The sequence below is a fragment of the Corvus kubaryi genome, unplaced genomic scaffold, assembly GCF_017639235.1.
Source record: "Corvus kubaryi isolate FWS band 111438036 unplaced genomic scaffold, C.kubaryi_AGA036_p1.0 37357, whole genome shotgun sequence".
Classification (NCBI taxonomy): Eukaryota; Metazoa; Chordata; class Aves; order Passeriformes; family Corvidae; genus Corvus; species Corvus kubaryi.
This window is the reverse complement of record NW_024581117.1, coordinates 1,705,401-1,717,509: the sequence shown is the minus strand read 5'-3', so window position 1 is coordinate 1,717,509 and position 12,109 is coordinate 1,705,401. Positions and strand designations below refer to the sequence as shown.

The window sequence follows — 12,109 nt, the reverse complement described above, 5'->3', positions numbered from 1 at the left end:
TTTATAAACACAGCTGAAAATATGTTGAAGTATACTGGCACACTTCAACCAATTATTAACTAGCTTTTAACCAATTCTTAACTAGCTTTTCACATTAGAAATTAGTAAACATTCTAACTGCACTGAGTATATATGTATGATACAGCTCAGAAAGTGTAAAATAACTTTACTGTTGACATTAGCCACAGTAAAAAAAAAAACCCAAACAAAAACAATAGGTCCACTAATATTCACAGGATCTTGAAATACCTTTTAATTCATTCAAGAAATGTTAGGAGGATATTAAATTAGGATCGCAGAAAGTCCAAAATTTCACACATCTGCCCTATGAATAATTCAGGGTTTTCATGCATTCAGTCCTCATGGCACTCAAAGAATTTTATCTTCCTTTCATGTTTATAAACAAAAATAAGTGGTTTTCACTGAAGTAAATTAAAAAAAGAAGTAGCAGGTGAAGTGTAGGTAAAGTAAATAAACTGAGAGATGTCACCTATTTACAAGGAAATCTGTGACACTTTTTGGTAGTGAAAGAGCTGATCTTGTATCTATTCTCTTACTCACAAAATGTATTCTTAAGACTAGTCTATAAAGGATATATGTCTCAATTAGCTCTGTTTAGGCACCGGGCTTACAATTATTTTGATTTTAAATACTTAGATGGAATTACATAAATTTGCTAATGTTTCTTAGGTAAATGTTTTATTTTACTATGGATATAACTAATCATCAGTTATTATAAATACAAACCTCTAGCAAAACCGCCATTCAAGACCTTCAGTGCATCCACTGACAGCTGCTCTGCTGTCACAACATTTTGTGTCTCATGCCTTTTTGATAAAGACATCATTATCCAAAAATTGTGCTCTACATGGTCTTTACTGGTATTGACTCCCTGTCCCTACTAATTAATCTTACTAATAGTGTTCACAAATTGAAAAGCGTAGATGAAATTGATGACGATTGAACCAACCTCAATGAAAGTGAAAACAAGAGTGTAATTTAAATCTTTTAACATTAAATTTTACATCTTTCCTCTGCTTCAGAACGTATAATAGAAAGTAGCCACTAGCTACATCAAAGTAAATGTATAACTAAATTATACAGTGACCCTACGCCAAAGAAAGATTTAGAACAGTTTTCTGTGAAAAAACAAATCTTCTAAAAAATATTTCTCATATTTGAAACAGTATTTCTAGTTCTTCATCTGTAAAAATTAATTTTTTGTATTCATCACCATGTCTGCTAAAACCAGAAAAGCAACAGCTGATTAAACATTTACCACATATTTCTTGATAATATGCTTTTAAGTGTAGGGCATCTGAAAATGATATAATATTTTATACCGAGGCAGCAGGCTATTAATAATTATAAACTAATATTGAGAGGAGAATGCTGATCCAGAATATGAATATAATTTTGATAAGGGGAAAATAAGGACTTTGTATGTGAAGTTTCAGCTAGACTTCTTTGTACACTGTTTCTTTATCACGATTCTAAATTATGGTTAAAAGATACTTAAAAAAGAGCAAATAACTGCTGCATTTTTAATCCCTATTATTTCTTCATTCTTCAGTTTATTTAAAAAAAAGAGAGAAAAAAATTTTCAGAACTGCGCAGTTATTTTTGGCTTTTTTTAAAAGACATAAACCCATTTAAATTTTTTTTTTTTTTTTTTTTTTTTGTACAAAACACTGCTGCCAGGACAAAAACACGAGAACTCCTGGTAGGAAACTGTATGTTTCTGTGTAGGGCTCAATGTAATTAGGACAGAGTCATCTGGTACTCTTTCCTCAGAGACTAAATATGCTTACATTGTAAGTTATTTAAATGACACTGTGTCCTTTAAAGTGATTTTGTGAATGGTTCATACATAATTAGGAGTTATTAAACTGATATATATTTATAAAGGAGCTGAGAGAAAATATATTAAGGAGAAATGTATGAAGGGAATTGTTTGCATTCCTAAGAGAAACATGAGCAATAGAACAATATAAAGGTATCATGTAATGAAATGGCTAAATGAAGGATCATGGGAAGACTGGTAACTGGAAACAGTCATAACAATTTAAGACTAGGATAAGGAATTAGAAAGTTTATGGAACTGAGAAAACTGAAAATAGGAAAATGGTATGACATTTATTTGTATAAAAAGAATAAAAAGTTAATAATTTATATTCAGAAAAATTAATTATTAACAAACCATCTCTCCAAAAAGACTGTAAATCTCATAAAGAATACTCTTCATATGCTAAATGTGTATATATGAGGTAAAGAATGGATTAAATGGAATCATTTTCAGTTTATTTACTATTGCATATAAATCCAGGTTTCTACTCAAAGAATAAATTTTATTTGTCTCCATGCGCTTTAAATGTGTAAAACTACTACATTTAGGTGTCCATCACTTCTGTTCCAAAAGCCATCAATAACTCCAGAATCTGGGTCATGTTTCACTATCTGGAACCGGAGATGTAAAGACTCCCCTAAAGACTCCAAGACAAAGAAGGGATTTGTTTGTGCTCATCTGTAGGGAGATATTTACCATCAGGAACACAGTGGCAAAAATGCTTATTAGCTTAGGGCATTCAAAGACATTTATAAATTATGGTAAGAAGAAAACAGTTTTTCTCAAAAAATATGGTACACAGGATGATACAAGCTACCTATCAAAAATTGTTTAAAACATGTAAGCAGTTTTAATTTTGCCAAAGAAGAATGTGCTTTATGACCTGGATTTATGGTGAGACGTAGAATTAGTTTATAAAGAGAGACATGAAGCTTCAAAATGATGAGCTGCAAATATTAAATTAAATGAGATTCTGTGAGGAAACGGGAAAGAAACAGTCCCAGAAGCAAGACTAGCACAAGACCAGACAGGATTTTTAAAAGTAGTCTATTTTGAAATAAAATACAATGAGGGTAATGGAATTTATAAAAATGAGTGGGTGGATTAAACTTCTATGTTGATAAATTAGGAAGACATGCTAAGCCTGCTGGGAGCTGAAAACTAAATCTGGAAGAGCCATGCAAGAAAGGTACAATAGTCAAGGTAGAAGAGACATAAATTAACACTAGCAAATATTAGAGAAAACAAAACCAACCAACCAAAAATCTCCCATGAAGGTGTTCTTTTCCTTTTGTACCATTGAACTTGAGAAAAAAATACATAATTTTGATGAAGTATGAAAGTAATATAAGCTCAAGCCCAGAAAGTGCAAGAAAGTAATAAAACACTTTGAAAACCACTGTGGCTTGGAGGTTTAAGTGTCTTACACATGTCCTCATTGGAAAAAAACCCCAACCAAAAGCAGAAACTAATGATATTGACATAAAATGAAGGTGGTAACTACTTTCCTTCATAGGCTGTAAAAATTCAGCAAGATAAAACTATGATAAGGGCATATATAAAAAACTTTGCCCTTTGCTGCAATGCTTAAGAGCAGCAACAAAAAAAGTAATTAAAAAGGAAGGGTGCAGTTCTAAATAAATTGAGCTGCACCAAGTAAGAGTTAAGTGTTATGACACTTGTATACTCTAAATATTGCTGGATTTCTATATACTGTGATTTACATAGTGGCTTTATACATCATATATTGTTTATTTATACACAAACCATCTTTTTAAAACCTACATGTAAAACTTAAATCTTATGGTCATTCAAAACTGAAAATAGCTGGAATCACTACATATAAAAATGTACCGTCTTCCTTTAAAAATTTTGGTAAGATATGTCTGTGTTCATGAAGCAGGAGATGGCTTCTAAACTGCAACTCTAAGATGAGGATTTCAGGAGGTCCACAGTTGTAGGGGTCCCTTCCCCCCCACCATGTAGCCCTGGGAGAGGGGCCCTGAGGGGACAGAGACAGGGTTTCCCTGCCCCTGGTCAGCGTCGTTTGCCATTGGTTGGTTTGTGTTTCACTGCGCGGGCAAGGACCCTCAGTCCCATAATTCCCACAGTTCCTCGGCAGATCCCCAGCCATGCGGCTGGAGAAATAAACATCTCTCTGAAACATCTACCAAGAATCGGTCCATATATATTTCTTTCCCACGGGACTCCTGGTTTGATATATGCGTGTTGCAGTATCCCCGCTGCAACAAAATGGTGGAGAATTGCGGGCAGAACAATCCCCGATCCCTAAGCGACTGATGTGTGAGCAAACCCTGGAAACTTTTGATTCCTCTTCTCGTTTTTGTTTTCCTATTCCATATCTAAACTATGGAGGAACCGTGGGAAGACTCTTGGCTCTCCAAGCTGCATATGGACATTTATCTTAAACTTGAAAAGATTCTTGAACAATGATTTGTAAATTTTAGCTTAATTCAAGCTCAAAAGGAACTGAAACATTTCCTGGCATGGTTGTTTAAGAACTTTTTCTATGTTTCTATGTTTAATTCTTACCAAAGACTTCTGGAAGACCGTTTGGACACAGTTAAATTTTGAGTCAAAATATATGCCAATGGAAGAATATTTTCGTGAATATTATTTAATTACCGAGACTGTTGAGCAATGTCAGCTGTTTCCTGGCAAAGGGAAGCCTGGCTCAGGGATTGTGCGACCCAGGCCACACGCACCAAGCCCTCTGCAAGCAGCAGCGAGACAGTTCCTGCGCGCAGGCGGAGCCACGTGAGCTGCAGTGTTGGCAGCAGAGCGAGGTGCGGCGGGAGCGGGGCAACCCGGTGGTGCCCTCCCGGCCCCACGCAGCACGTGGTGGAGCGAGCCCCATGAACGCCCGACCGAGAGGGGCAGTGGCGGTGGAGCAGAGCCGCACCCAGCCGAAACACGCGCTGGAGCAGGGCACAGGGGGGTCATTGCTCAGGGGCCCAGCCGAGATGTGGATGCAGTGCCTGGCAGCGGCAGCAAAGCTGAGACCAGAGGAGGCGACGCGCGGAGAACTGAGCGGCGTAGCCTGGCCCGGCCCACGCAGCCCCAAATGCGGACCCAGGAAGAGCGCGCAGGCACGAGCAGCTCCGGCGGCCCCAGCAGCCCCAGCAGCTCCGGCAATTCCAATGCAACGAGACAGAAAACAGCAGCCACTCAGAAAAAGGAAAATACCACAGTAGCTAAGGTTTTAGGAATAGTAAAGTGGTATAATGTTAAACAAAATTATGGTTTTATAACAAGATGTGACAACCAGCAAGACATATTCGTTCATAGAACTGCTATTAAAAAGAATAACCCTGAAAAATGCATCCCAAGCTTGGGAGATGGAGAGGTGGTAGAATTCAAAATTATACAAGGTAGAAAAGGGTTACAGGCATTGCAGGTCACTGGGCCTGATGGTGTTCCTGTAAAGGGCAGTATATATGCTAAAAATCATAGTCATGTTAGACAGTATCTCCATCGTAGGCCCCCCCTTCAGTCTCCCTTTCCTGATCCCACCTTTCCCTTTTATCCTATGTCCTATTACCCCCAGTGTATTCCCAATCCGTTTTTTCATCCATGGTTTCCCTGACAAAACCATGCCTTTGCCAATTGTTTCCCCAAAAATCCCTTTCCAATGCCGAGTGGGGGATGAAAAGGGGGAGGGAAGAAATTAAACCCTCTCCTGCACCAGTTTCCCCACAAAGCATGCTCAGAGAGTCATGTCTCCCTTCTGTCAGCCTTAATATGTTCCAGAGAATCTGTTTGGACATTCAAAGACTCAGGAGGGTGGGTTGTTTTGTTTTGAAACTGTCCTTGTTGTTTTCAATGTTAAGTTTTACATCTCTTTTGTTAAACGGGTGAAATGCCAGGGTCTCGTCCCCCTGCCGTGTAGCCCTGGGAGAGGGGCCCTGAGGGCACAGACACGGGGTTTCCCTGCCCCTGCTCAGCCTCGTTCCCATTGGTTGGTTTGTGTTCCCTGCGCGGGCAGAAGGACCCTCGGGTCCTGTGACTGGAACAGTTCCTCGGCAGAGCTCCGGCCATGCGGCTGGGGAAATAAACATCTCTGAAACAGCTATCAAGAATCTGTCCATATATATTTCCTTTCCCTGGGACTCCTTGTTTGATACATCATGTTACAGTATCCCTGCTGTAACACACAGTTACTGTGAACATTGAAAAAGTCATGGTAAATCAGACAGAAATTGGTATCGATTATATTGTGAGCCAGCTGGGTGATATTTTCCACTCATAATCTTGCTTAGATATCCTTTCATGTGTTTGACTTAAGAATATGCAGATTCCCACTTTAGATTATTTTGACCTGATTCTCTTCCTGGTTTTGTCTTTTTACAATCAAGAAAGCAAGCAGTGTAACGGAAGTAAATTCAGTTGAAGAGTTGAAAAAACAGCAGTGATGCAGTGGATTAGAAGCTGGAAGGAAGTGTCATGAGGTCCATCAAAGAGGAGAGGAAGGAGACAGTTATGAGTGAAAAGCAAGAAAATAAGTCAAAGGCAGTAGTATGAAAGAAAGGCAATGAGAAACATCAATGTATGTGGCATCCCAGATATAAGTCCCTAGTAAATCATACAGTAAAGTTTTGACTGAGGCCAAACTGTGTTTTGGCATATATCTATCACACTTAGTGCCTATTGCAAAGTCAGTATTAGTTCAGTAAGGGATAAATTAGCACAATTATATATATATATGTATATATATATAGGAACTGCACATGTTTTTAATGAATGATAGGTGTAGAAATACTAGTGAGAATACACATTACAAACACAATTGAAAGGATCACATTGTAGGCAGAACTTTTATCCTTCTCTTGGACGTTTCTCTCCTTAAACTTTTATGAAAAATTAGGAAAAGAGCTAGTATTTTTTCTATCTGTCATCTACAAGGAGTAGTGACTGTCTCCAAAATAAGGACTGGGATAGCTGTACACTGTGTTATCTCTAGGAATGGATAGCGGGTCACAGAAATAGGTTTGTGTTACAACCTGAAATTGGCTATGGTCTTGAAGCAGATCTCTGCCTACAGTGTTTTTCCAAAAAGATAAATTTTTGAAAGTCTTATGATTCAAAAGCCAGACTTTTTGAAATCAAAGGCACTTTATGAGGATTAGAAATACAGAAAGTGAGGGAGAAGCGTTTAAAACCACAGCATACCCCTCTGCCTGCTGTGTCCTCTCAGTACAGCCTTTCACCGGATCCAAGTAAACCACTTCTGGATTAAAGACAGAATAGCTGTCTGTGACTGCATTCTTCAGAGTCTGCAGAATAAAACTTCTTCTTCCATTGCCTGTCTGTGTGTTTGCTCCCTCTCTTCTCAGCAGCCTGTGTTGTTCTGCAACACCCCCTCTGCTTTCACCACACTGAAGTCCAGCAATGTCTTTCCATCAAGCATTTCTATTTCTGGGAAGGTATACAGTCTTTCCTTTTTGGGGAGGGAGACACCTCAGCTAGGCATTCTTGTAGATAGATGCTAATTGTGAGCTATGAGATTAGTTCCGACCATGGTCTGAAAGAAGACTGCTTACTCACTTGATGGATACTATTGTATTGTGTTTCTGGATAGCTAGAATATAGGAAACAGCAGTAACTTGTAAAAAACAGTATTTTTAAGGGTGGATGGGACTACAGGTCGCAGTAGGGAATTTGTATCTGCCACTTTACTTGAAAAAAATGTAAGATATTTAAAATTTTTCAGAAACATAAAATAATTTTAGGCAAAGTTAGTTTTATTTGCAGTTAAAGGAAGTCTACTTGCTATATGCTACATACACTGCATTTATTCTAGACTTCTAAATTCTTACAAAAGAAACAGCATGTCATTTTGTAAGTGTTCTGTTCTTTGTCATCAAGTCACTATCAGAAACAAAAAATAGACATAAATAAATAAACGAGTAAACATTATTTTCTTACCTGTCTGTAATGCCACATAAATCTATCTGAAGATCACTGAAATTGCCAAAACCATTTTGCTGAACAGAGATCATATCCACTGCTTTGTTACCAATGGAAATAAGTCGCATGCATCCTTGAAAACCACCAAATGAGATATTACATTCAGAAATGTTTCCACTGCTAGGACAACCTGAAAGACAAATAAAAACTGGAGCTGAAAATAAATATTTTATTGAAAAAATGTTATATTACAAAAGTAGATTGAACTTTGATAACCTCCACGTTTTAAACTTTGTGGTTGGAGAACTTCAGCCAGAAGCTCTTCTGATAAGCCATGACTGTATGACTACAAAGAAATACTTCTCTGCAGTCTTACTGTTTCTAAAGCATATGCAAAAACATCACTAAAAGTTTTGGTAAAGGATAACCTAAGCAAAAGTTCCAAAGCAATGAACGCAGTCAAAATATGAGCACGTTGACTGGGAGACCGCAGTCCCAGAATGTTCGGTTACGATACAAGGCCACATGATTTGAACAAGTTTTAAGAACAATTGAAGTCAAACAAGAAAAAAAGTTACTAAGTACAGTGATTTTACTCTATCAGCTGTCAAGAAGATTTTGTAAAGTACTGAAACTGCTTGTTGCAGACCATCAATGACTCAACTAGGAGAGATGCTCCATTGAACCTGCTACTCATGGACAAGGAAGAAATGGTTGAAAATGTAAAGATCAAGGACAGTCTTGGTTACAGCAAACATGAAGTTGTAGAGTTTATGAGCCACAGAGAAGAGAGCAAGAAATAAAAACCCAGAATTACAACCCTGGATTTCAGAAGAGCCAAATTTTTTCTGTTCAGGATCTGTTTTGAGGATACCGTTAGAAATTGCCTTGGAGAGCAAAACAGCTGGATAGCTTTCAACAAGAAAGCTCTTCAGAGCATAAGAGAAGTCCATAGCAATATCAGAATAGTTAAGCAAGTGTGGCATAAGGCCTGCAAACATAAACATGGAGCTCCTGAGTGAGTACAAACACAAAAACAAAGTATACAAAACGTGGTAGCAGGGACATACAACGTAGAGGGGATTACAAAGACATTACCTGCATGTCTAGGAATGCACTTAGGAAACCAAGAGAAGCTAAAACTTGCCAAGGAAGCTGAAGTGCAACAAATAGGTTTCTGTTGGTACAACAGTAGGAAAAGGAAGGCTTTTAGGGTAGGAAACTCAGTGACACGGGTCTAGAAAAGAATTGTTTCCTTCAAGGTCTTTTTCTTCACTAGTAAAACTGATCCTTAGACTTCCCATATCTTAGCAGAGCATGAAAAAAGAATGTAGTATCCACAGTAAAGAACAATGAGCCCAAGGTGCACCTGAGGGTGCTGCAGGAGCTGGTCAATGCCATTTTAACAATTGCCATTGTCATTGTGAATTCATTAACATTTTAATCCTCAAAGGGTCTCGGCATTTTGCTGAACTTCTTTATAATTGGAGAAGGCCAATGTTACACCCATCTTCAAGAAACTAGAGGGCCGTTAAGTCTTATGGCAGTCCCTGGCAAATTTACAGAGTGAAACTTCTTAAAGCCATTTCTAAACATGCAAAGGACAAGAAGTTAACTGGCTAACTTTAGCTTCAAGGTTAAATCATGCCTGACCAAGGCCTTTGTTTTCTGTGCTGAAATGATGAGCAGTATAGATAAAGGGAGAGCAGTGAGCATTGCATACCATGACTTTAGAAGACTTAAGAGTCTTTTATAGTCTCCCTATCACCAGATTCATGATATATGGGTGGGATAAACAGGCAGTCGATGACACAAAGTCCAGCTGATGCTCACTGAGCAGAAGATTCTCCAGAGATCAGAAGTGGTATCTATAATGTCTTCATTAATGACCTGGATGATGACACAGCACACACTTTCAGCAAGCCTGCAACTGATACCAACCAGGTCAGGTTCCAAATGTTGGAGAGGAGGGCTACAACTTAAAGGGGCTTGGACAGGAATGCCATGAAATTCACTAAGAGCAGGATCAAGATTTTTAATCTGAGATAGAACAAGTCCACGTAATAATCCAAACTGGAGGATAACTGTCCAGAGAGAGGCCTGAGATCCTAGTGTCCATCAAGTGGAGCATGAGCTGGGAAAGTGCTCTTGCAGCACAGAAGGCCAATGCCTTTCTAGGATGTATTATTAAGAGCACAGTCAGCAAATCTTGAGAAGTGGTCCTTCCTGTTACAGGGCACTTGCGAGGCCATATCTGGAGTGCGGTAGTTCTGGGCTCCCCAGTACAGGACCTAGAGTGTCCTAGAGTGAGGCCAGAGGAGGCCTCCAAGATGGTTAGGAAGCTGAATGCAGTTATGAGGAGACGCTGAGAGATATGGGCCTACTCAGACTTAAGAAGAGAAGATAAAGCTATCTGATAAGATAGCACAGAGAAGATGGAGCAAGACTGCTTCCAGCAGTGCATGGTGATAGGCCAAGAGGCAAAGGACAAAACTAAAAACCTACAAATTTGGATCATAAGTCGTAAGACACAAGCAACAAGTGTTTTTACTGTGACAGTGGTCCATAGGGGAACAGTTTGCCCCAAGAAGTTGTAGTATTTCCATCTTTGCAGCTGTTCAAGCCTTGAGTGGTCACATCCCCGTACATGTTGATCTAATCAGACTTGTTTAGAACAGAGGCTTAGACTACATACTATCTGAGTGTTCACACTCTGTAAGAATCTAGTATTGTGGTTTATCTATTGTCTTGCTGATCCTGAAATGCCTTGTTCACTGATTACCAATTAATTAAACATTTGTAGTAAATAAATAAATAGTTTTAATCCTGATTTGATTTAAACCACATCCATTGAGTAGTTTTTCCCAGTGGCAACTCAGCACTGCACTACAATGCTTAAATGGTTTTTATTTTGGCTTTCTTCCAAGGAGTATTATTGCTTCTGGAATGATGCACAAGGGTCATCCTTTGATCTTAGACAAACAATACTGCATTCTGGTTCACAGCATTTGAAGACCTTCTTGTTTCAGGATGCTAGGAAGAAACAGTGAGTTTTAAGACACTTCTCTGTTCCACAGAGCTAATGGGTACTTCTGAAGTCCTATAAAGACAGTGGACAGGCTTATGATACAGGAAAAGCAAAATGACAGTGGAAATTACTAAATACATTCAGATGAGTGTGCAACAACATAAATAGTATATATATGTTTTTGAGAAATATAGATTAGAAAATGAATTAAAACTGAAATTTAACAAGTTAATAAACTTTCAGTGTGTATAACTCTGTTTAGGAACTAAACTGTTCAAAATTGTTATCATGTTTCTAAAGGCAAATGTTTATTACCTACTTGGCATGTTTCTTGAAGAACAACGTGTGGACTTGAAAAAGTCCAAACAGGAGCACAGTAAGTTTTCAGCAACACACACAGATAAATCAATTATAGGTCTTACCACATGCTTTACAGCATTCTACAATTGAACAGTAACACAAGTTCTGTCATTTCTGGTGAAAAATATGATGCTCATTTGAGAATAAGATATCTATTTATTTATTTGAACTCCACTGGAAGTAAATAAATAATAGATAAACAAACAAATAAATAAAGGCCAGAGAAAGCAGGAAAAGTTAACAATTTTTAGACTTAGCCATTTTACAAAATTTTGTCTCAGATATTTTCCTTGGTGTCTCTTTTTAAAAAATTGTCTTCTGTTAGAGAAAAGACAATACCATTAACATTAATTGTGTTTCCTTATAATTGTAGACTGGTTATTAAAGATAAGAAGAAATCGTTTAATCATTAAATTTACATTATGTGCTTATTGCAATATTAAATAATCTCATTTTCCCTTAGAGTTGCAGTGAGTTATTATTACAAGAACTGAGAGAGGTTATAGATCCTTGATGATGGCATGACTAGAAATTGTGCTGACATAACACTAAAATATTTTCACGTTTATTACACATTTTTCTAGTTAAGCATACACATTTTCTACATAATTTGTATTCATTAAAAGAAGTAAACCAATCACCAAGTCCCCAGGACATCTCCCCTGAAAGGCTGATACTCATATTTTAACAACCAGCACAAACACAGTAAATATTCATATAAACTTGGAAAGAAAGTAAAAATGCATTGTCTGCATTTTGACACTGGTATATAACACAAAAATTTAATAAAGAATTTTCTAAACTCAGAAACCCACTTCTAGCATTCCTTAACTTTGCATGACATGCATGAGCTGCAGATTTCAGCTATAAGGCTGAGATCAGAGAATCTGAGGGATGGATATGCAGTTGGTACTTTCAGTGTGCCTGGAATTATTTTGTCCCCTCCA

At 37.8% G+C, this 12,109-nt stretch overlaps 1 protein-coding gene across 2 annotated transcripts in view; it reads right to left on the bottom strand.

The window, feature by feature from the left end:
- Positions 1-12,109, bottom strand: part of LOC121667193 (contactin-associated protein-like 4) — a 216,514-nt gene that overhangs the window by 53,385 nt on the left and 151,020 nt on the right. For both annotated transcript variants that reach the window (XM_042033618.1, XM_042033619.1), the window contains one exon: positions 7,793-7,964. In XM_042033618.1, the coding sequence (XP_041889552.1) occupies positions 7,793-7,964 (172 nt within the window). The remainder of the gene's footprint in view (positions 1-7,792; positions 7,965-12,109) is intronic.